Raw genomic sequence first — 25,528 nt, 5'->3', positions numbered from 1 at the left:
GCACGCCAGAGGTTACTTTAATGTCTATAGACGTCCCTCCATTGAGAACAACATGCTGTGTTCTGTTTGCTAAAAACTCTTCAATCCAGCCACACAGCTGGTCTGCTATTCTGTAGGCTCTTAACTTGTAGCACACAGTTATACACTGGTCTACGATTACTCCCATAGCCACCTAGTTGCTATGACCTACTGTCAACCATATGAAGAATCAGCCACACATATATCTCAATACAGTCTTGTGTAGGACAAAACATATAAATGAATCACTCTCACAGAACTAAATAACAAGGTAACTTTCGTAGTTCAAATGCCATATCAGTGAGGTTCTTATTGTAATAAATCATACAAATCAGAACCGCTCATAGCGTTTAACTAAGAAAATCAAAACGGCTCTCGCACACCCAGCGCTCCACCACTCAACTACCACCACGTCGGATTGTTGCTACGTGCATTCCGTGCGTAATAATACTTGTTAAACAATGCACTCAATGCACCGCTTGTTCTCATTATGTAATCTATGAGTGATCACTTAACCACCGAAATATGGGTGTTACTACTACATCGCGTAGGTAGTGCTCCTCTTGAAATGCAGAAGCATCCGTCTCCACATTCGCTGGAACTGCCGTCCTCTGCCTCAGGAAAAGACGCCATCCACTCCACTGGATTGTTTGTACCCACAAGGCGTCCACGCACCATGCGATGTCTGGCAGACAGCTCCTTGGCGTATTAGCTTGGAGAAGGCATTCCGTTTTTTACAGAATTAATAAGTATTTGAATTTAGCCACCGTGCATACTGTCGAAAAAGTCGCCATCGAGCACGTCTCATATATCGGACCATGCTTGCCGATCAGGAGCTCACCCCGGCCTTCAACTTCCTTGGGAAAAAAAGAGATGGGGCCCCTCCACGCCCGCACCAACGTGGTGACCAAACCAAAAGTTCTACTGTCACCTCCGTAAACATGTTAGTTATCTAGTAGGTGGATCACAGGATGCTGGGGTGTGATGTTGTCCGTGCGTCTGGGTAAGGCTACGCATTAACACGGTCCATCAGGTGATAGATAGTGGACGAAACGCGAGTGAGGGTAGCGATTTGAAGAGCAGAGGGAAAAAAGTGCCATGGCTCGTGCCGTGGGAAAAAAACCTCTGCGACAGTGGGATGGGTAGTAAGGGCAGTAGTAGCTTACTAGCTGCGATAGCTCATGCAAGATTGGATTTGTTAGTATAGGTATCATGCATCATTACCGTGACAAGCGATGGCGATGTGTCCCAGTTGCTGCGGCTGCTACTTTCCTGGAACAATCAAGATCGTTATACAGTAGTGGGAGATCGGCCATAGATCATCACACTGTGTGGGGGATGTGTGGAGCTTGTTTGCATGCAGTGTACGGTACGGCTTCCCTGTGTGGTGCCAGTTATTCGGCAGTGTATTTCAGCTGGATATCCAGTAAATGCGTCTGATTAACAGGGGCTCGCCTCTGCCGTTATGTTTGCGTATGCTTGGCCATAGATGTTATGTCCTTGCAGGTATGTCTTTTGGTCTCTTATGTTTCCATCCATGGTTGTGGTCGTAATTCCCCAGATTCAGAATAAACGGGTTCTGCGAATGTCTGGAGTTTCTGTATAGTCTTGTGGTGAGTTTGTGGACTACCTCCGTGAGAGTCTCAAGTCGGTATTCCCGGTGTAGGTCCGCGATGCGTGTGTATCGTGGAGCATTGCTTATGATTTTGAGTACCTTGTTTTGTATGAGCTGCAGACGGCGCAGGCGTGTAGGCGCAGCGTATCCCCAGACGGGAGCTGCGTACGTCATCAGGGGTCGGATAAGTGTCATGTACATGGACCTCGAAACCCTTCTGTTCAGTGTGCTACGCCTGTTGAGCATAGGATAGAGCTGTTTGAGCCTCGCGCTAGCTCGGTTGGTCATGTGTTGTATGTGGTCCCCCCAGAGTAATTTCCGGTCCAGCCAGACACCGAGGTATTTGACTTTCTCGCGGAAACGTATTGGACGTGCATGTAGAGTTATTGGTCTGCAGTAGCGGTGTTTGCGCAGTTGCTTCGGTCTTTTAGTGAACAGAACGGCTTCGCACTTGTCGACGTTTACTCTGGAAAAGTCGTCGTTTACTTTCCGCTGGCCCTCCCTATTTCGGATGGCCGTGCAAGCGCCTCCCGTCATCTCCTGCATCGGCTCGCTCAGCCGGGGCAACTCTTGCAATCCAAGTGTCAAACTTTAATCTGGCGGAATTCTCGCCGACGTATTGGTTATGTTACACTGCGAACCAGCCAAAACAGACGTGCAAGTCTGGCAACAGAATGGACCAGAGGACTACCTTCCGTACTCGACGACCGGTCTCGATTTGCCAGACGGTTTAAGCACAAGAAATATTCGTGATTTGCAGGAGCGAATAACTTCGTACTGCAACATCTCTTCCACTAGACGTCTCCATCCATTCAATCACGTTGGCAACAGATGATACAGTGGCATCCATACCAGGACGGCATCGATTAAAAAGGTCAGTTCGAGAAAATTATTTCACACTGCGGCGTTGCTGGGTTAAAATTCGCGTACCTCTTTACTGCTTCTTTCGTCGTACTGTCAACCACAATACCTCAGTACGGCGTCTGGTCACGAACTCGCTTCTCTGCAACGCAGATACTGTTCTGACGATGTTAAAAGCAGCGTTGAAGTAAACAATCGTCAATACTTACGTTAGCACAGTCCGCGTAAACTCTGTAGCTAAATGGCATGTAAATATCTTATAACAATTTTCGGGTGGAGGGTGATTATTTCATCCATTAGCAAAATGTCAAAATTCGGCAAATAGTTCTTTATTTGCTTTAGATGCCAAGTCAAATTCTTACTTAAGTCTCTATTACAAAACAAAAAATAGTGAAAGTTATTTAAGTATAAAAATTCAAACATACTGACCTAACATTTTGTAAACTTCAGTAATGATTCCAACTGATAGCAAAGGACAAACTTTTATGCATCCGAACTGACTTTAATCGTACTAGTGTCGGAGTTTGGTATTTTTGGTAATTTTCTCTAACTCTGAAAGTATCCCAGCCAGAAAGCTGAGATTTTGCAACCAGCTTCTTTTTAATAACAAATGGCTAAATACACTACTGGCCATTAAAATCGCTACACCAAGAAGAAATGCAGAAGATAAACGGGTATTCATTGGACAAATATATTATACTAGAACTGACATGTGATTACATTTTCACGCAATTTGGGGGCATAGATCCTGAGAAATCAGTACCCAGAACTACCACCTCTGTCCGTAATAACGGCCTTGATACGCCTGGGCATTGAGTCAAACAGAGCTAGGATGGCGTGTACAGGTACAGCTGCCCATGCAGCTTTACCACAATACCACAGTTCATCAAGAGTAGTGGCTGCCGTATTGTGACGAGCTAGTTGCTCGGCCACCATTGACCAGACGTTTTCAATTGGTGAGAGATCTGGAGAATGTGCTGGTCAGGGCAGCAGTCGAACATTTTCTGTATCCAGAAAGGCCCGTACAGAACCTGCAACATGCGGTCGTGCATTATCCTGCTGAAATGTAGGGTTTTGCAGGGATCGAATGAATGGTAGAGCCACGGGTCGTAACACATCTGAAATGTAACGTCCACTGTTCAAAGTGCCGTCAATGCAAACAAGAGGTGACCGAGACGTGTAACCAATGGCACCCCATACCATCACGCCGGGTGATGAGCCAGTATGGCGATGACGAATACACGCTTCCAACGTGCGTTCACAGCGATGTCGCCAGACACGGATGCGATCATCATGATACTGTAAACAGAACCTGTATTCATCCGAGAAAATGACGTTTTGCCATTCGTGCACCCAGGTTCGTCGTTGAGTACATCATCGCAGGCGCTTCTGTCTGTGATGCAGCGTCAAGGGTAACCGCAGCCATGGTCTCCGAGCTGATAGTCCATGCTGCTGCAGAGGTCGTCGAAATGTTCGTGCAGATGGTTCTTGTCTTGCAAACGTCCCCATCTGTTGACTCAGGGATCGAGACGTGGCTGCAAGATCCGTTACGGTCATACGTATAAGATGCCTGTCATCTCGACTGCAAGTGATACGAAGCCGTTGGGATCCAGCACGGCGGTCCATGTTACCATCGTGAACCCACCGATTCCATATTCTGCTAACAGTCATTGGATATCGACCAACGCGAGCAGCAATGTCGCGATACGATAAACCGCAATCGCGATAGGCAACAATCCGACCTTTATCAGAGTCGGAAACGTGATGGTACGCATTTCTCCTCCTTACACGAGGCATCACAACAACGTTTCACCAGGCAACGCCGGTCAACTGCTGTTTGTGTATGAGAAATCGGTTGGTAACTTTCTTCATGTCAGCATGTTGTAGGTGTCGGCACCGGCGCCAACCTTGTGTGAATGCTCTAAAAAGCTAATCATTTGCATATCACAGCATCTTCTTCCGGTCGGTTAAATTTCTCGTTTGTAGCACGTCATCTTCGTGGTGTAGCAATTTTAATGGCCAGTAGTGTATAAAGTTTTTCGAAATTGAATAAGATTTAGTATAGTTTATTTAGATTCTTAAGGGGTTGAATATTCTGTCGCTGGAAGTGACACAAGTAGCGCTTCCCACGGTCGTGCTAGCGACAGGTGCGAGTGAATCACGCCGAGATACAAGCGGCTGTCACCACCACTGACTACAGAGCTACGAGCCCGTACTGCAAGGTAGCTTAGTGCAATAAGCTGCTATTGCGGTTTAACTCGCGACGTTACAACACAATCGACTTATCATTTGGCGTCATCTCCCCCCCCCCCCCCCCCCGACATGCCTCCTCCGTTTTTCCCTCATACACTTGTCACCCATACTAACTGTAATAGTCACCGTATACAAATCTTACTTTTGGTGACCCTCTCAGTTTGGCATCCCATGAGGCCGCTATTAATGAATTGCGATACATCCTGTATAGAAATCGTACACTTGTGGCGGCTCCATCACCCTTCTCACCTTGGCGCACCAAGTGGTCACTTGTGTCGGTTGGGCCTTAAACCAGCCCTTTCGGTTAATTCGATCTACTACTTAATTAGGGCCGGCCGTGGTGGTCTAGCGGTTCTGGCGCTGCAGTCCGGAACCGCGGGACTGCTACGGTCGCAGGTTCGAATCCTGCCTCGGGCATGGGTGTGTGTGATGTCCTTAGGTTAGATAGGTTTAAGTAGTTCTAAGTTCTAGGGGACTTATGACCTAAGATGTTGAGTCCCATAGTGCTCAGAGCCATTTGAACCATTTTTGAACTTAATTAGGTTAGTCAACCCTAACCCATCCATTAGCACATCGCCAAATTCACTGATCAATTGCTGTGCAAGCTCCCTCTCACTCCGTATTAGGCGATCTAATTGTGCCACATCACCTCCCCAATCCCTCTGTTGTAATGCCAATAGCGGTGCTTCAGAATGAAGGCAAAAGGAGAACGTCATATTTTTCAAAATTGGAATGCGTAGTAGCACGTGAATAAGACAGTCAAGCAGTTGCAATAAATGGAGGTATGCAATTAACCTTAACCGTGGTTTCAACGGATTTAAACCAGTCTTCTACAGAAGAAGACATGCCGGCATGTAGCTCTTAAAATGGTCTGGCATTTAATGTGATTGATTTTACTAATGTGACAAGAACTCGATTTTAGGGCCTTAACTTCTACAAATGGATGTACAGATCGTTGCCGACGCATTTCATGTGGTGATGTTAGATCGCTTTACTAACAGACTGTTTGCTGATGTGAAGTTAGTTTGTCGTCCTTATGAAGGCGATGGGTTTAAATCCGTTGAAACCATGGCTAAGCTTAACTGAATATAACCATTTATTGTAACTGGTTGGCTGTCTTATTCACCTGCAATTCTGTGACAGTTGCTGAAGTGCAGCCATTTCAAAATATGGAAGGTGAAGTGATATAGAGCCAAATTCCGGATTAATCCAATTCTCTTAATTACACCTACCCAGAATCAGTTCAGTAGATAGCGTCCCCACTACATTTAATTTGATTTCCATGTAAAATCCCGGACTTCAACTTAACGACAACCCTCACAAACATCTGCGAGGCGCTAGAATTGGCCGTCACATGTACGTTGGCATCCAAATCAAATCCAAATTCGACCACCCACACACTGCTTGGTGTGTGCAAATCCACTTATTACTTGCTATAGTCACAGAGATTACTGGTGTCCAATAGCCCAGCTGTCGGTTCATTATTAATTCCAGAGCAGAAGCGCGAACCTAGCCTGTGTTCCTATAGGGGCAGTGACAGAACTTCGGTGCACGCTAGGACACCACCACCGCGTCTCCTGTGGTGGCAGTCCTTCCGGAAACGTCCCACTGCCCCACATAAGAAACAACTGATACTTTTTAAACTTTCCTCTCACAGCACCTTGTCACCTATAATGCTTGCTACGATTCATGCTCCCGACAGCGGACAACGTATTTAAACCCTTCGATTTGATATGCTATTTCTTCTAAATTCCTGAATGCATAAGGGGACCAGGCGAACATCACCTGCGAACGATCAGATGGTTTAAATCCTCCAACAATATTAGCCACTACATCAACCTTAGAAGCCACAACACAATCTGCACGTGCGGCTGATAACAAAATCTCTAAATGTTTCGTTTATCCCCTGTTCATGCCAGTAATTTCCACACTGCCCATACTGGAACTACTCTCTTACATAACTCTTGTCGAAAATTTACTACGCATCCCCTTAAAGTATGGCCCTTGCTGTCCCACTTTCCAAGCTGCCTATGCTATGGGGACAAGTCCTATATGCATTGACGCAAACATTCCCCTCTTTTTTGTCAAGAACACCATATTGTACAGTCACTTCACAATATCTGATATTGAATCTATCGATACTTCTTGCTATTGAAGACTGCTAGTAATTGGTGGGAATCCTAGGAAAATGTACACTCCTGGAAATGGAAAAAAGAACAAATTGACACCGGTGTGTCAGACCCAACATACTTGCTCCGGGCACTGCGAGAGGGCTGTACAAGCAATGATCACACGCACGGCACAGCGGACACACCAGGAACCGCGGTGTTGGCCGTCGAATGGCACTAGCTGCGCAGCATTTGTACACCGCCGCCGTCAGTGTCAGCCAGTTTGCCGTGGCATACGGAGCTCCATCGCAGTCTTTAACACTGGTAGCATGCCGCGACAGCGTGAACGTGAACCGTATGTGCAGTTGACGGACTTTGAGCGAGGGCGTATAGTGGGCATGCGGGAGGCCGGGTGGACGTACCGCCGAATTGCTCAACACGTGGGGCGTGAGGTTTCCACTGTACATCGATGTTGTCGCCAGTGGTCGGCGGAAGGTGCACGTGCCCGTCGACCTGGGACCGGACCGCAGCGACGCAGCGACGCAGCGACGTAGGATCCTACGCAGTGCCGTAGGGGACCGCACCGCCACTTCCCAGCAAATTAGGGACACTGTTGCTCCTGGGGTATCGGCGAGGACCATTCGCAACCGTCTCCATGAAGCTAGGCTATGGTCCCGCACACCGTTAGCCCGTCTTCCGCTCACACCCCAACATCGTGCAGCCCGCCTCCAGTGGTGTCGCGACAGGCGTGAATGGAGGGACGAATGGAGACGTGTCGTCTTCAGCGATGAGAGTCGCTTCTGCCTTGGTGCCAATGATGGTCGTATGCGTGTTTGGCGCCGTGCAGGTGAGCGCCACAATCAGGACTGCATACGACCGAGGCACACAGGGCCAACACCCGGCATCATGGTGCGGGGAGCGATCTCCTACACTGGCCGTACACCACTGGTGATCGTCGAGGGGACACTGAATAGTGCACGGTACATCCAAACCGTCATCGAACCCATCGTTCTACCATTCCTAGACCGGCAAGGGAACTTGCTGTTCCAACAGGACAATGCACGTCCGCATGTATCCCGTGCCACCCAACGTGCTCTAGAAGGTGTAAGTCAACTACCCTGGCCAGCAATATCTCCTTATCTGTCCCCCATTGAGCATGTTTGGGACTGGATGAAGCGTCGTCTCACGCGGTCTGCACGTCCAGCACGAACGCTGGTCTAACTGAGGCGCCAGGTGGAAATGGCATGGCAAGCCGTTCCACAGGACTACATCCAGCATCTCTACGATCGTCTCCATGGGCGAATAGCAGCCTGCATTGCTGCGAAAGGTGGATATACACTGTACTAGTGCCGACATTGTGCATGCTCTGTTGCCTGTGTCTATGTGCCTGTGGTTCTGTCAGTGTGATCATGTGATGTATCTGACCCCAGGAATGTGTCAATAAAGTTTCCCCTTCCTGGGACAATGAATTCACGGTGTTCTTATTTCAATTTCCAGGAGTGTATTTTACATGATTTACCCTCTCTTTCCAGCAGCTGTCTTATTCTGTTGCACTCCTCATCTTCCACTACTAAGTTTTAATTCGTCTGACTACCTTGCACAGAGACTGCTGTTCACAAATCACCATTTATTACATCTAGCCTGGCCGACCTCCTGTGTAACTCATCCAGCTCCTGCCTAGTCTCTTCGTCAGCTACTACTAACAGATCATTAATTCTACTCCTATAATACACAGCCCTTGCTTGTAACGTATGCACTGTGAAGACGATGCACATTCCAGGCTGGCAATACTAATTCAATCTACAAGAGACTCGGCCAATTAGTTTTCCTTCTCATACTCATGTCGTGGTTCTGCCACTCCATTAACTACACCAACACGCCCCCACAACCTAAAGTTGCTGACATAGCTCTGCTACTGTGCTCACCAGTAATTGGCTGCATACTGTCACCAAATAAGAGAAATGGTTCAAATGTCTCTGATCACTATGGGACTTAACATTTGAGGTCATCAGTCCCCTAGAACTTAGAATTACGTAAACCTAACTAACCTAAGGACATCACACACATCCATGACCGAGGCAGGATTCGAACCTGCGACCTCAGCGGTCGCGCGGTTCCAGACTAGAGCGCCTAGAATCGCTCGGCCACACATGCCGGCGCCTAATAAGAGAGCTCCTTGTTATTAAGCCTGGCCACACCCATCACGTCCCTGCAAGCCATGACTGGAACAGTACATAGGAATGCAAGAGACAGGCTTTTATCTATGGTTTAATGTTTCTATGCTTTGTCCCCACGTCGGCACAATGCACAACCACACTCTGCTACCAGTTGTGGCATAGAATTCTGCTGGAGTTGGATTCAGGCTGGGGGCTTTGCAGGTATGGGCTCAGTTTGACAACTAATTTGATGGCAATAAAACGATAAAAAAAGGAAATTAATTTGCAACCTAGCGTAGTTCTGTACAGTAGAGCTCAAACAAGAGAAAAACAGTCAAAATGATTTCAACATAATGAAACAGAAATTAGTGGAAGAGAATTAAAATCAACTTCGCCTCAACACAGAACAAACAAGAACAATCATAATTATAATATATGGTCCTTGACCACAGAAGGAAAACACTATAAATACACAGTATTAGAGTATATTAGTCAGAGGACCGCCTTCTGCCGTCCTAGTGTCTGAAAGCGTTTATTTGTGGCTGGAGTTCTTCCATCGTCGCTGAGAACCATCACTTCAACGCTCTGGGCGCAGTACATACGATGATATCGCAAATTGCTCCGGCTTACTAGGGCTTCTTTGAAAGTAGCGTCTTCTGGTGTTTACTACGTACATGATGTCAGTCATTTCGCGTTAGTGATATTAGAGAGCGCAGTCATAATAAGGGGCAGAGTTGAGCAATTGATTAATAATTTTAGCTAGGAAATATAGACAATTGTACTTAAAAGGTTGATTTTAATCTATAATAAATATATATTGAACAACAACGTTTATTATTCAGTAGTATTAGTTGCCTTCATCATTCATTTATGTTTAGATTGTAGTTTATATGTAAAAAAGAGCATTAAGGGGCTCCGGAAAGGCTCAAAATCATGAAAAGTTCAATTTTTACTTTTTTGCGTTTTCTGAATCTGCAGGCTATTACCTTTTAATAGATATATAATTTATTCAATTCCGAAGACTACAACTATTTTTAATTTTTTTTTTTAAATGTGTTCTACATGGGCGTGACCCACTGTGGCGCTGTTAAACTGCTGTCAAATGGTGTTATTATTAACGTCCGTGTTCAACAGGTACATTTTAGCGATGTGAGATAAAGTATGTGTTGTGACTAACCTATTTTCAGAGACTTAGCAGTACCTGAACTGTTGAAAAAGTGTATTCACGGAAAAACTCAAAACTCCAATGAAAGTGTAAATAGTGTTATATGGTCGAGAATCCGCAAGACTGTATTTGTTGGAATAGAAACACTTCACTTTGGTGTGTATGATGCTGTTGCGACTTTCAATGATGGCAACATTGTAAGGTGCAAGGTATTTAGAAATATGGGAATGAAGATAGGTTCTAACATGGTACGAGCGATGCTTGCTTTAGACAAGGAACGCCTTCGGGCTGCAGACAGGGCTGTAAAGAGTCTAGAAATACAAGCAAGAGTAAACAGGAGGAGGAACAAGAGGAAGCTGGAGGAGGAGTTTGCAGAGGAAGATAATCCATCCTACGGACCTGGAATGCACTAAAAAGTTAATCCAATCTTTGTCGCTCGATTCCCAAAACTTTTATTTTCTCATACTAATTACATGTTTTCTAAGGATCTTCCAAACATATTTGTTTCAAACTTTCAGTAAATGTTACACAGTACCTTCTGCATAATTTAACACAGCCTTTTTCCAAAAAACTGTATATTTTTGAATATATAAATAAAAAATTGCAAAAAAATGTTGTGAATTTTCATTACAATTGATAAAAATCATCTTTAATAACTGAACTAAAATTTTGTAAAATCCCTGTGTTAAGTTGTAGCCCATATTCCAATAAATAATCTGTAAAAAGTTCAACTTCCTACCTCAAATACTTTGCGAGGAAATATGTAATTTATAAGCGTTATATTAACATTTCAAGTAAAGGGCGTTCCGGAGCCCCTTAAGAGATCCTAAGATCTGCTTCAGGGGGTAATCAGACAGGGCCAAATCTTCATTTTAGCGTTTATTATTTTCCGTTGCGCTCATTCATTTTTACACCCGTCTGGAGTAGCATCTTGGAAAATGTGAGTCTGCTAGTTTTTTTCCTGTATAGTTATTAATGATACAAAGCGGTTTGATTACACACTCCTGAATGCAGATACAGTGCCTCAATCATTGTGCCACCTTGAAAATGGGCAGAGAATGTGCGTCGTATACCACTGACTCAGTCCCCGCGTTGAAATCGGTAACCAACGTATTCTGAAGACTTTTTCGTAATATTCACGCGGCCTTTTTTCTCAGTTTCATACCAAGGTAACTGATCTGGTCTGACACACTCTACATATCGTTGGATGAATGTTTCGTGTGGATGGCATGTACATGAGTTTCTTTAATGCGATGGCATCCTCTCCGTTATAATTTTTGCTTGTTCATTAAAATGTAACACGCCCTCCTCCAGAAGTAAGGGGTCAGCTGTCTGGCTATTGTGTGGAGGACTTGGGTTCTTGTTATCGTCAAAGAGTTTTTCCTCCGGGGGGGTACTGTAATGGGGTGGAATCACCATCGCGATGCAAACTGAGGAGTTACTTGAATATTAAGTAGCAGCTGCAAAGTCTGGAAAACTAACAATGGTAGAGAGAACGGTGTGCTGACGACATGCCCCTCCGTATCCCCGTCGGAATAACGCCACAGGCAGAAGATAACACGGTGATCAGTGCACAAGGGGTTTAGGTGTCACTGAAATGTAACGTAACTCCAGGCAATATGTTTTGCTAATTGTCTTAATCGCTTACTCAGAAGCGCTGAGGTGTAGATTTGACTGCTTGGCGCCTCTGAAAATTTAATACGACAAATGTGTTTCTTGTTGGATTTCTTCTACTTCATGTGTGCTACTCACATACCGTGCCTTTGAAATATCATGTGAAAAATATCCTTGATCGCACATGTTGGTTTGTGGTCTTAAGATCTAAATTTCATTTGATGCAGCTTTCCAAAATCTTCTATCGTATGCATCGCATGGCTCCTGACAGCTACATCCATTCGAGCTTCATTAGTGAATTCACACCATTATCTCGCTTCACAAACATGTCTTCCGCACAGACTCAAAGTTCCCTCCACTTCACTACGGAATAAGCTGCTCATAGTATCTCAAATTGCATCTTCACAATTCGATTCAGTACTCCTTCAGTGGTTATCTGATCTAACCACTATTGTTCTGTAGCATCATATTTTAAAAGAGTCGGTTCTTTTTGTCTGTACTGCTTATCATCCACTCTTCGCGCCCATACATATGACAAATTCACGAAAATGGGTCATTTGACATCAGATTGAAGGAAACATGATCGCGCTAAGAAAGAAATACGAGCTGCATTCAAGTTCTAAGGCCTCCGATTTTTTTTTCTCCGGACTGGAAAGAGATACAAACATGTGCATTGTTTTAAAATGAGGCCGTGTTCATTGTCAATACGTCCCAGAGATGGCAGCACCGTACGGCAGATGGAATTTTACTGCCAGCGGCGAGAATGAGAACTGTTTTAAATACTTAAAATGGCAAGGTTTTCCTTACTTGAACAGTGTGCAATCATTCGTTTTCTGAATTTGCGTGGTGTGAAACCAATTGAAATTCATCGACAGTTGAAGGAGACATGTGGTGATGGAGTTATGGATGTGTCGAAAGTGCGTTCGTGGGTGCGACAGTTTAATGAAGACAGAACATCGTGTGACAACAAACCGAAACAACCTCGGGCTCGCACAAGCCGGTCAGACGACATGATCGAGAAAGTGGAGAGAATTGTTTTGGGGGATCGCCGAATGACTGTTGAACAGATCGCCTCCAGAGTTGGCACTTCTGTGGGTTCTGTGCACACAATCCTGCATGACGACATGAAAATGCGAAAAGTGTCATCCAGGTGGGTGCCACGAATGCTGATGGATGACCACATGGCTGCCCCTGTGGCATGTTGCCAAGCAATGTTGACGCCCAACGACAGCACGAATGGGACTTTCTTTTCGTCGGTTGTGACAATGGATGAGACGGGGATGCCATTTTTCAATCCAGAAACAAAGCGCCAGTCAGCTCAATGGAAGCACACAGATTCACCGTCACCAAAAAAATTTCGGGTAACCGCCAGTGCTGAAAAAATGATGGTGTCCATGTTCTGGTACAGCGAGGGCGCAATCCTTACCAATTGCGTTCCAAAGGACACTACGGTAACAGTTGCATCCTATGAAAATGTTTTGAAGAACAAATTCCTTCCTGCACTGCAACAAAAACGTCCGGGAAGGGCTGCACGTGTGCTGTTTCACCGAGACAACGAACCCGCACATCGAGCTAACGTTACGCAACAGTTTCTTCGTGATAACAACTTTGAAGTGATTCCTCATGCTCCCTACTCACCTGACCTGGCTCCTAGTGACTTTTGGCTTTTTCCAACAATGAAAGACACACTCCGTGGCCGCACATTCACCAGCCGTGCTGCTATTGCCTCAGCGATTTTCCAGTGGTCAAAACAGACTCCTAAAGAAGCCTTCGCCGCTGCCATGGAATCATGGCGTCAGCGTTGTGAAAAATGTGTACGTCTGCAGGGCGATTACGTCGAAAAGTAACGCCAGTTTCATCGATTTCGGGTGAGTAGTTAATAAAAAAAAAAATCGGAGGCCTTAGAACTTGAATGCACCTCGTAACGCCACAAATCAGCAGCACGCACCCACCTGCGTGAACAAAACACCCTGTTAATAACATAAGCATCAGTTTTCTACATATCCAAACACAAGGAAAAAGAATTAGACACATATGAAATATTCCAAATACACGAACACCAAAGGAAACAACGTGAGTCCATCCTAACTGAGAAGAATGATGTTTACAACATTATCGTCTCTGTTTTTAACAGCAGCCTAACTATTATATATAAAACCATTAAATAAAAAACGTCTTCTCCACCCTCTCTAGCCCCTTACCTCCTCTCCCCCCCCCCCCCTGCTTTCGGTTTGAGTTGGATTAGAATGGATTTATTCGAAAAGTGTACGTTCGAAACACACTTATGCTAAGTAGGACGATAGTTTGTACTGAAGTCAGCGGCGTCCCGTAAACACACATTCGAAATTACTTCGCAAACGGCCCATTTACGAACTCAAGTTTACTAGAGCGATTTTGCTTATATTATCGTATAATTTCAGCTCTGTTGGTCTTCAGAATAAATTACGATACACGCAGTATGTAATATTATAATTACATCATCCATTACTAGACGGCAGCCTTATGTTTTGAAACAGAGAACCCGCATTGCATAGCTCAATTTTATGCGTACCTCCTTGACTCCCTCATCCCCCAAGATACTCATCCATCGTAACCATCGTGTGTGAGTTAAATCTGCAGTTACGGTGTTGAGCCACCTTTTTTTTTTTCTTTTAAGCAGTCCTGAATGGTTCGAGATTCTCCTATGTGATGGTAATCTCAGTTCATTAAGCAACACGTGGGGAGGGGCATTTAAAAACTTGGTTTTAGTGAATAAACTCAGTGGTATAAAAGGTTGAGTTGTAAGGGTCGCCTGCACAGTCTACAGAATAGATGAGAGATTACCGTGTGCAGGATGCTGGAGTTGACTGCGGCTGGAGCCCAGGGTGGCTTCCGGAGAGAACACCTGCTGCGCCTGCTGGAGGGACTTCTCCAGCAGAAGCAGGGCGTACCCACGGCCCTCCAGTTTCTCAGCCACAGCGCGCATCTCCTCACTTGGTGAGTACCGCTGCTTTCCCCTTCAGGGGGCATAGTGTATGTTTACAAAATCTCAAAAATTAAGGCTCACCTAGATAAGTAAACAGTAGCGTGTTATCGTTCGTTCATATGTTTGGCAAATATGTTGTTTCGTTCTGGAACAAAGCGTGGTGGTCAAATAATATGAAAACGTAGAAAATGTGTTAGAGTATCAGTTTATGTGTATACAGAGTAAAGTTGGTGATGTGCGAGGCTCTGAGTGCCTCTTGCTTTTGCTCTCCGCTAGGATCACTGTTCCTTTGAAGTTCTTTTTATAATGCCCATCAGCCACACATGTAACCAAGCTGTCAAGCGAGCTATTACTTCTGTTTGAATAAAAATGTTACTACCGTGAATTTTCCATAGTGTTATACTCTTTTGTTCGTGTGACGACGACACGTCTGGTATTTGCTTCAAGTTAGGAGTACATCTACATCTCTAGATCTATATAATACTCTGCAGTTCACAGTTAAATGCCTGGCGGAGGGTTCATCGAACCACCTTCAAGCCACTTTTCTACCGTTCTACTCTCGAGCAGAGCAGGGAAGAGGAACACTTAAATCTTTCCATGCGAGCTCTGTTTCTCTTATTTTGTTATGGTGACCATTTCTCCCTGTGTAGGTGGGCGCCAGTAAAGTATTTCAGATATTTTCATATTCTGAGGAGAAAGTTGATGGTTGAAATTTCATGAGAATGTCCTGCTGAAACGAAATACGCCTTTATTTTATTGACTGTCACCCCCATTCGTGTATCATATCCGTCGCATTCACTCAAATATTTCGCGGTAAAACATAACGACCTGCACTTCTTTGGCCTTTTTCGATGTGCTATCTGATGCAGACCCCATACTCTACAGCGATATTCCAAAGTTGACGGACAAGCGTAGTGTAAGCAGTATCTTTAGTAGACCTGTTAAATTTTGTAAGTGTTCTGTCAATAAATCGCTGTCTAGGCTTTACTTTGTCAACATTATCTATCTGGTCGTAAAAATTTTAGTTATTCGTAATTGTAATACCAAAGTATTTAGTTGAATTTACAGCCTTTACATACGTGTGATTTATCGTGTAACCGAAATTTAGCGGATTCATTTTAGTACTCATGTGGATGACTTCACACTTTTCATTATTTATAGTCAGTTGCCACTTTTTGCACCATACAGATATCTTGCCTAAATCATTTTGCAGTTGATTTGCATCATCTGATGACTTTACAAGACGGTTAATGAGAGCATCATCTGCAAGCAATCTAAAACTGCTGCTCACGTTCTCACCTAAATCACTTATGTGGGTCAGGGAATGCTGTGTGCGCATAACACTCCCTCGAGAAACGTCAGATATTACATATGTTTTACTCGATGACTTCCCGTCAGTAATTTCGAACTGTGACCTTTTTGACAGGATCACGAATCCAGTCACACAACTGAGACGATACTTAATATGCACGCAATTTGATTAGAAGTCGCTTGTGAGGAACTGTGTCAAAAGCCCCCAGGAAATCAGAAAATGTGGAATCAATTTGACGTCCCCTGTTGGAGAGCACTCTTTACTTCCTGAGAATAACAAGCTAGTGGCGCTTCACGAGAATGATGTTTCCTGAATCAGGTTCGACTATTTGTTAATAAATCTTTTTCTTCGACATAATTCATAATGTTCGAGCACAGTCTATGTTTATACACTCCTGGAAATTGAAATAAGAACACCGTGAATTCATTGTCCCAGGAAGGGGAAACTTTATTGACACATTCCTGGGGTCAGATACATCACATGATCACACTGACAGAACCACAGGCACATAGACACAGGCAACAGAGCATGCACAATGTCGGCACTAGTACAGTGTATATCCACCTTTCGCAGCAATGCAGGCTGCTATTCTCCCATGGAGACGATCGTAGAGATGCTTGATGTAGTCCTGTAGAACGGCTTGCCATGCCATTTCCACCTGGCGCCTCAGTTGGACCAGCGTTCGTGCTGGACGTGCAGACCGCGTGAGACGACGCTTCATCCAGTCCCAAACATGCTCAATGGGGGACAGATCCGGAGATCTTGCTGGCCAGGGTAGTTGACTTACACCTTCTAGAGCACGTTGGGTGGCACGGGATACATGCGGACGTGCATTGTCCTGTTGGAACAGCAAGTTCCCTTGCCGGTCTAGGAATGGTAGAACGATGGGTTCGATGACGGTTTGGATGTACCGTGCACTATTCAGTGTCCCCTCGACGATCACCAGTGGTGTACGGCCAGTGTAGGAGATCGCTCCCCACACCATGATGCCGGGTGTTGGCCCTGTGTGCCTCGGTCGTATGCAGTCCTGATTGTGGCGCTCACCTGCACGGCGCCAAACACGCATACGACCATCATTGGCACCAAGGCAGAAGCGACTCTCATCGCTGAAGACGACACGTCTCCATTCGTCCCTCCATTCACGCCTGTCGCGACACCACTGGAGGCGGGCTGCACGATGTTGGGGCGTGAGCGGAAGACGGCCTAACGGTGTGCGGGACCGTAGCCCAGCTTCATGGAGACGGTTGCGAATGGTCCTCGCCGATACCCCAGGAGCAACAGTGTCCCTAATTTGCTGGGAAGTGGCGGTGCGGTCCCCTACGGCACTGCGTAGGATCCTACGGTCTTGGCGTGCATCCGTACGTCGCTGCGGTCCGGTCCCAGGTCGACGGGCACGTGCACCTTCCGCCGACCACTGGCGACAACATCGATGTACTGTGGAGACCTCACGCCCCACGTGTTGAGCAATTCGGCGGTACGTCCACCCGGCCTCCCGCATGCCCACTATACGCCCTCGCTCAAAGTCCGTCAACTGCACATACGGTTCACGTCCACGCTGTCGCGGCATGCTACCAGTGTTTAAGACTGCGATGGAGCTCCGTATGCCACGGCAAACTGGCTGACACTGACGGCGGCGGTGCACAAATGCTGCGCAGCTAGCGCCATTCGACGGCCAACACCGCGGTTCCTGGTGTGTCCGCTGTGCCGTGCGTGTGATCATTGCTTGTACAGCCCTCTCGCAGTGTCCGGAGCAAGTATGGTGGGTCTGACACACCGGTGTCAATGTGTTCTTTTTTCCATTTCCAGGAGTGTATATTCCAGAATCCTACGTGGTCACATCGGTGAAGCAAACAGAAGGCACAAAACTACAGATGGGCTATTTTAATTAACTCCGTATCCTGCATATACTTTCCACGAAAAACTTCGTGAAGTGGAACGTGTTAACTGGATGAAAAGATTTCACAGACAATTAAAAAAAATATTCGTGCTAGCTATGTTGGGTGTTGGCTACGTGTCTGTCTTGACTACGATAATGTGTTCTCTAAGCTGTTCAGAATAGGTTATCCGCATTCCTGTTTTCTTGTTCATTGTTAGACCCACTCCTGCATTAACGCTACATGATTTTGCATTCATAAAACTGTACTCGCCTGACCAGGACATCTGTTCCTCCTGCCACAGAACTTCACTATTTCCCGCTACATCTGAGTTCACCCTATCAATTTCCTATTTAAATTTTCAAGCCTACCTGACCGATTTCGTGATATAATATTCCACTCTCTCACCTGTAAAAGGCCCGTTTTGTCTTTTCTAATGACAACATCCCCGTGAACAGTGACCGTCCGGAGATCCAAGTCGGGGACTATTCTGTCTTTGGAATATTTTACCAGGGAGGATAACATCATTATTTAATCACACAGTAGATCGGCATCCCTTGCCTTCAGCCGTTCGTAGCACCAACACAGCAAGGGTATCTTGGCTGATGCTATAAGATGACATGCGTCAATCCTTCAGACTGTTGCCCCTGCAGCTACTAGGAAGCTACTGCCGCTCTTCAGAAATGACATGTTTGTCTGCAGACACTCCTTAACTGTGATTGCACTTGCTGTACGGCTATCTGTATCGCGAGGGCACTCAACAAGGTCCGTGAACCACGTGTTTGATTTTATTGATACGCCACATCTAACAGTACTAAACTGGAAGAGCTGTGCACCTTCAGACTTTAAACGAAGCCTATTTGTACAAATCCAGTTAATAAATAAGGGAACCGCATCATCTTCCCTTTACACCGAATTATGTTTTAGACGTGACGCATAACATACGGGGACATGTTTGCTTTGCACTGAATGAAAGATTGCACAGCCACCAATATAACGCACTGAAGTGCCAAAGAAACTGGTATAGGTATGCGTATTCAATTACAGAGATATTTAAACAGGCAGAATATGGCGCTGCGGTCGGCAACACCTACAGGGTGTTTCAAAAATGACCGGTATATTTGAAACGGCAATAAAAACTAAACGAGCAGCGATAGAAATACACCGTTTGTTGCAATATGCTTGGGACAACAGTACATTTTCAGGCAGACAAACTTTCGAAGTTACAGTAGTTACAATTTTCAACAACAGATGGCGCTGCGGTCTGGGAAACTCTATAGTACGATATTTTCCACATATCCACCATGCATAGCAATAATATGGCGTAGTCTCTGAATGAAATTACCCGAAACCTTTGACAACGTGTCTGGCGGAATGGCTTCACATGCAGATGAGATGTACTGCTTCAGCTGTTCAATTATTTCTGTATTCTGGCGGTACACCTGGTCTTTCAAGTGTCCCCACAGAAAGAAGTCACAGGGGTTCATGTCTGGCGAATAGGGAGGCCAATCCACGCCGCCTCCTGTATGTTTCGGATAGCCCAAAGCAACCACACGATCATCGAAATATTCATTCAGGAAATTAAAGACGTCGGCCGTGCGATGTGGCCGGGCACCATCTTGCATAAACCACGAGGTGTTCGCAGTGTCGTCTAAGGCAGTTTGTACCGCGACAAATTCACGAAGAATGTCCAGATAGCGTGCTGCAGTAATCGTTTAGGATCTGAAAAATGGGCCAATGATTCCTTTGGAAGAAATGGCGGCCCAGACCAGTACTTTTTGAGGATGCAGGGACGATGGGACGATGGGACTGCAACATGGGGCTTTTCGGTTCCCCATATGCGCCAGTTCTGTTTATTGACGAAGCCGTCCAGGTAAAAATAAGCTTCGTCAGTAAACCAAATGCTGCCCACATGCATATCGCCGTCATCAATCCTGTGCACTATATCGTTAGCGAATGTCTCTCGTGCAGCAATGGTAGCGGCGCTGAGGGGTTGCCGCGTTTGAATTTTGTATGGATAGAGGTGTAAACTCTGGCGCATGAGACGATACGTGGACGTTGGCGTCATTTGGACCGCAGCTGCAACACGGCGAACGGAAACCCGAGGCCGCTGTTGGATCACTAGCTGCGCGTTGCCCTCTGTGGTTGCCGTACGCGGTCGCCCTACCTTTCCAGCACGTTCATCTGTCACGTTCCCAGTCCGTTGAAATTTTTCAAACAGATCCTTTATTGTATCGCTTTTCGGTCCTTTGGTTACATTAAACCTCCGTTGAAAACTTCGTCTTGTTGCAACAACACTGTGTTCTAGGCGGTGGAATTCCAACACCAGAAAAATCCTCTGTTCTAAGGAATAAACCATGTTGTCTACAGCACACTTGCACGTTGTGAACAGCACACGCTTACAGCAGAAAGACGACGTACAGAATGGAGCACCCACAGACTGCGTTGTCTTCTATATCTTTCACATCACTTGCAGCGCCATCTGTTGTTGAAAATTGTAACTACTGTAATTTCGAAAGTTTGTCCGCCTGAAAATGTATTGTTGTCCCAAGCATATTGCAACAAACGGTGTATTTCTATCGCTGCTCGTTTAGTTTTTATTGCCGTTTCAAATATACCGGCCATTTTTGAAACATCCTGTATATAAGACAACAAGTGCCTGGCACAGTTTTCAGATCGGTTACTGCTGCTAAAATGGCAGGTTATTAGGGTTTAAGTGAGTTTGAACGTGGTGCTACAGTCGGCGCACGAGCGATGGGACACAGCGTCTCCGAGGTAGTGGGGATTTCCCTGAACGACCATTTCACGAGTGTACCGTGAATATCAGGAATCCGGTAAAACATGAAATCTCTGACTTCGGTGCGGCCGGAAAAACATCCTGCAAGAACTGGACCGACGACGACTGAAGAGAATCGTTCAGTGTGACAGAAGTGCAACCCTTCTGCAAATTGCTGCAGATTTCTATGTTGGGCCATCAACAAATGTCAGCATGCGAACCACTCAACGAAACGTCATCGATATGGGCTTTAGGAGCGGAAGGACCATACGTGTACCCTTGATGTCTGCACGATACGAAGCTTTACGCCTCGCCTGGGCCCTTCAACACCGACATTGGACTCTTTGGAAACATGTTACCTGGTCAGACATGTCTGGTTTCAAATGGACGTGTACCGGTATAGAGACAACCTCATCAATCCGTGGATCCTGCATGTCAGCGGTGGACTGTTCAAGCTGGTGGAAGCTCTGTAATGGTGGGCAGGTGCAGTTGGAGTGATGAGGGACCCCTGATACTTCTAGATACGACTCTGTCAGGTGCATTTACGTAAGAAACCTGTCTGATCACCTGAGTCTATTGATGTACATTGTGCCTTCCGACGAACTTGGGAAATTACAGCAGGACAGCGCGACACTTCAAACGCCCAGAATTGCTACAGAGTGGCTCCAGGAACATTCTTCCGAGTTTAAACACTTCCGCTAGCCCCCAAACTCCTTAGACATGAAAATTATTGAGCATACTGGGATGTCTTGCAACTTGCTGTTCAGAAGAAATCTCCACTCCCTCGTACTCTTACGGATTTATGCACAGCCCTACACGATTCATGGTGTCAGTTCCGTCCAGCACTATTTTAGACATTAGTCGAGTCTGTGTCACGTCGTTTTGCGGCACTTCTGCATACTCGCTGGCCCTACACGGTATTAGGCAGGTGTACCAGTTTCTTTGGCTCTTCAGTGTAAATGAACGTTGTGTAATGAATATTTTGTGCCACACCAATACCTCGCTAAAACCTCTCCTAGGACAAAAGTATATATGAACATTTTGTCTTAGTTTGATCGTAAGAATCTTCTCACAATGTTTGTTATAAATATTTACAAACAACGTGTATGATTTCGGTCCGCACTACTGACAATCGCATGAAGTGCTGCTGTCGTTTTGAGATGCGAGATTGCTGCTTGAGCTGGAATCTGTACGCACTTGATATAGCAGATCGATTGACATTTCTTCTGCTTTGTTCACAGGCCAGGCGAAAAGGCAGCGGTCAGAAAGCTGGTGATGCGAGCCACGCTGAACATGTACGAAGAGGAGCTGCTGGATCAGGTGAGTGGTACTGTTGGCTGCTGCTTGTTGCCTGGGGCCTTGTCGTGTGGTTCATATTGTGATAGAGACCAAATATCTCATAATGTTGAAATAAAATGACAACACACACACACACACACTCATTAACAGAGGTAGAGAACGGTGAGCTGAGAGAGAGAGAGGTATTCATACAGTCATCAGGATGTATGCACTTATATTCTATGATGTCTTTCTTGCCACAAGTATTGGTTGTCTGCTGTACTTACGTCTTTCCATGAGTTACCACTTCAGATTCAACAATCTTTGACATTTTCTAATACGTTGGGGAAAGTACTGAACCTTCTCACACTTTCTGCCCTAACCAGCCCTGCAATAAAAGTTTAATATGTTTTATTATTGCATCTTGAAATGATAAAATTCATTTTATGTGTGCTACAGTCTTTTTCTGTAACTGCAAAACTTACTCCAGAAAATTTTAGTTGCTCCAAATGTGAAAACGTGTTATAAGGTACAACAGGGTCATGTACATAGGATCAAATATTCTATTCAAATTTAAAAGTGTTGTAACCGTGAAAAATTTGTCGGTAGTATATTTCGACATAGGTGTGTTACCTTATTACTCTACTACACACTAATAATCGGTAAATAAGATCAAATTTAGTAGTGTTATCAATAACCTGTTAAAATTTAAAAACACTTTAAAATAGGAGCTGTGGACACTTTACACAAATTTCCATTTTGAAGACAGTGAAAATTGTTAAGACATTAAAGAAACTAAGTTCATTTGCAAATACGATGTGTTCCATGACAGAAGACCTCCTGTTTCAAGGTACAAGATGGATGCAGACTGATGTCTGGCTTAACCGTCCACACATTATTTAAACGAGTTTTAGAAACATCCAGAAATTTTACTCAGTACAAAACTCTGTATCTGAAGAATTAACTGTAAACTTCAAATAGCTGTAATATGTTATACATTACTCAAATGTGTAGGACTCATAATTTTTATAAACACTACACAAAACACCGCCTCACGTCTCATAATATGGAAAACAGTAGAAAATGTCAGAAACTGCTTACGACAGTCTTTAGAGGATATTCCTTCACGTGATTCTAAAATCATTAATGGGCTCCGGAAAGGCTCAAAATTATGAAAAGTTCAATTTTTACTTTTTTGCGTTTTCTGAATCTGCAGGCTATTACCTTTTAATAGATATATAATTTATTCAATTCCGAAGACTACAACTATTTTTAATTTTTTTTTGAAATGTGTTCTACATGGGCGTGACCCACTGTGGCGCTGTTAAACTGCTGTCAAATGGTGTTATTAACCAATTATTAATAATTATTAATAATAATTAATAATTATTAATAATAATTAATAATAATAATAATAATAATAATAACTGAACTGTTGAAAAAGTGTATTCACGGAAAAACTCAAAACCCCAATGAAAGTGTAAATAGTGTTATATGGTCGAGAATCCCCAAGACTGTATTTGTTGGAATAGAAACACTTCACTTTGGTGTGTATGATGCTGTTGCGACTTTCAATGACGGCAACATTGTAAGGTGCAAGCTATTTAGAAATATGGGAATGAAGATAGGTTCTAACATGGTACGAGCGATGCTTGCTTTAGACAAGGAACGCCTTCGGGCTGCAGACAGGGCTGTAAAGAGTCTAGAAATACAAGCAAGAGTAAACAGGAGGAGGAACAAGAGGAAGCTGGAGGAGGAGTTTGCAGAGGATGAAGATAATCCATCCTATGGACCTGGAATGCACTAAAAAGTTAATCCAATCTTTGTCGCTCGATTCCCAAACCTTTTATTTTCTCATACTAATTACATGTTTTCTAAGGATCTTCCAAACATATTTGTTTCAAACTTTCAGTAAATGTTACACAGTACCTTCTGCATAATTTAACACAGCCTTTTTCCAAAAAACTGTATATTTTTGAATATATAAATCAAAAATTGCAAAAAAATGTTGTGAATTTTCATTACAATTGAAAAAAATCATCTTTAATAACTGAACTAAAATTTTGTAAAATCCCTTTTTTAAATTGTAGTCCATATTCCAACAAATAATCTGTAAAAAGTTCAACTTCCTACCTCAAATACTTTGTGAGGAAAGATGTAATTTATAAGCGTTATTTTAATATTGCAAGTATAGGGCGTTCCAGAGCCCCTTAAATAGACTGAAACAGTGACAAGGAAGCATCAGATTACCTAGTATACTGAACTCTAGCTGCAGCGCTCTCCGCTACTCCGGTATTTGTCCCCCTATGTAGTATTCTCCTGCTCCCTCACCCTTTCTAGTAATGTTACCAGCTAAGCTTTCAATTTCTGCTCGCTGCCTTTATCAGGTGGAGCGCGTAGCTGACGCTTTGGAGGACAAGTCACTACACAGAGCTGCACAGAGGCGCCGTGACGTCATCGCCCGTGGAGAGAAGGCGCGCAAAGATGCAGCCTGCTGGCTCAGAGAGAGGCGATGGGAGCGCCTCTGAGTGGGGAGGGCCGTGTCTCCTGCACACAGCAGCAGCAGCAGCAGCAGCAGCAGCAAGCAGCAAGCTTACGCGAAGTTCAGAAAATAAAATTATCACTGTTACTGGATTACGATTAATCGTTTTTCTTTCAACCCTAAGATAGCTCATATCTTGCTACTTCAACTACTGTCTTTTTGTAGAAATAATTCTTTGCAAAACTCAAGGGTCATTGGAGAATACTTTTCGTCAGCTAACATCAAGAAATGTCGCAGAGAAAGAAGAAAAGGTGGTGAACGCTTAAACAGTTTTATGGAACAGATGTTATCGAGGAAGTGCTGGAAGCATGCTTCGAGAAGACAGCTCACGTCAGTATGTTCGCTTCATTCGTCACAGAGCCTTAACTTCACCTTCCACGGTCTTCACACGTCACTGATGACAGAAGAGTGCCGCAGACCGTTTTCTTCAAGCACTGGAGGCTTCTCGTTGGCGCACTGGCCATCTATCAGTCTTCGGGAAAAGCTTGTAGCAGTAGTAAAGAAATTTTTAACATAACTTACCTTTTTCGGTTATGAATACTCCGATATATTTTCTTCCTCCCTTACTTACTGTTGTGTTTCGTAGTTAGAGAGGGCAATCCTCTAGATTTCTCGAGAAAACTTTTACTGTACTGCATCCGTTGGAAACAAGTCAACGAGTGAGAATCTATATTTACCCTCTCATCCGCACCTGGTAATACACCTTCCGTTCCGGTGTGTGTCGGATGGTACTTCTGGTGCCGTGCTTCCCTATTCTATACATAATTGCTGCTCGGGAGGAACGATTGTGGATGTGCCTTCGCATGACCTCTGATTCTTTGATTTTTTTTTTTCGTAGTGGTCATTTAGTGAAATGCGAATGAACCACTGACAGTAAATGAGCCCGACTGATGAGCAGTCCTTGAGAACCGGTCGAAAAATTGATTTTAATCCTCTTTTACGAGGGTGAATTACATTTCCTTAAGATTTTCCGAGAGACTCTCAAGGTTTT

At 44.6% G+C, this 25,528-nt stretch overlaps 1 protein-coding gene across 1 annotated transcript in view; it reads left to right on the top strand.

Moving 5' to 3' along the window:
* LOC126175447 (aminopeptidase N-like) overlaps window positions 1-24,523 on the top strand; it is a 184,268-nt gene extending 159,745 nt beyond the window's left edge. The window contains exons 15-17 of the mRNA XM_049922250.1: window positions 14,623-14,766; window positions 21,959-22,037; window positions 24,383-24,523. Of these exons, the coding sequence (XP_049778207.1) occupies window positions 14,623-14,766; window positions 21,959-22,037; window positions 24,383-24,523 (364 nt within the window). The remainder of the gene's footprint in view (window positions 1-14,622; window positions 14,767-21,958; window positions 22,038-24,382) is intronic.
* Window positions 24,524-25,528: the final 1,005 nt, after the last annotated feature.

Source organism: Schistocerca cancellata, chromosome 3, assembly GCF_023864275.1.
Source record: "Schistocerca cancellata isolate TAMUIC-IGC-003103 chromosome 3, iqSchCanc2.1, whole genome shotgun sequence".
Lineage (NCBI taxonomy): Eukaryota > Metazoa > Arthropoda > Insecta > Orthoptera > Acrididae > Schistocerca > Schistocerca cancellata.
The sequence above is the reverse complement of the archived record's forward strand: the minus strand, read 5'-3'. Positions and strand labels throughout refer to the sequence as shown.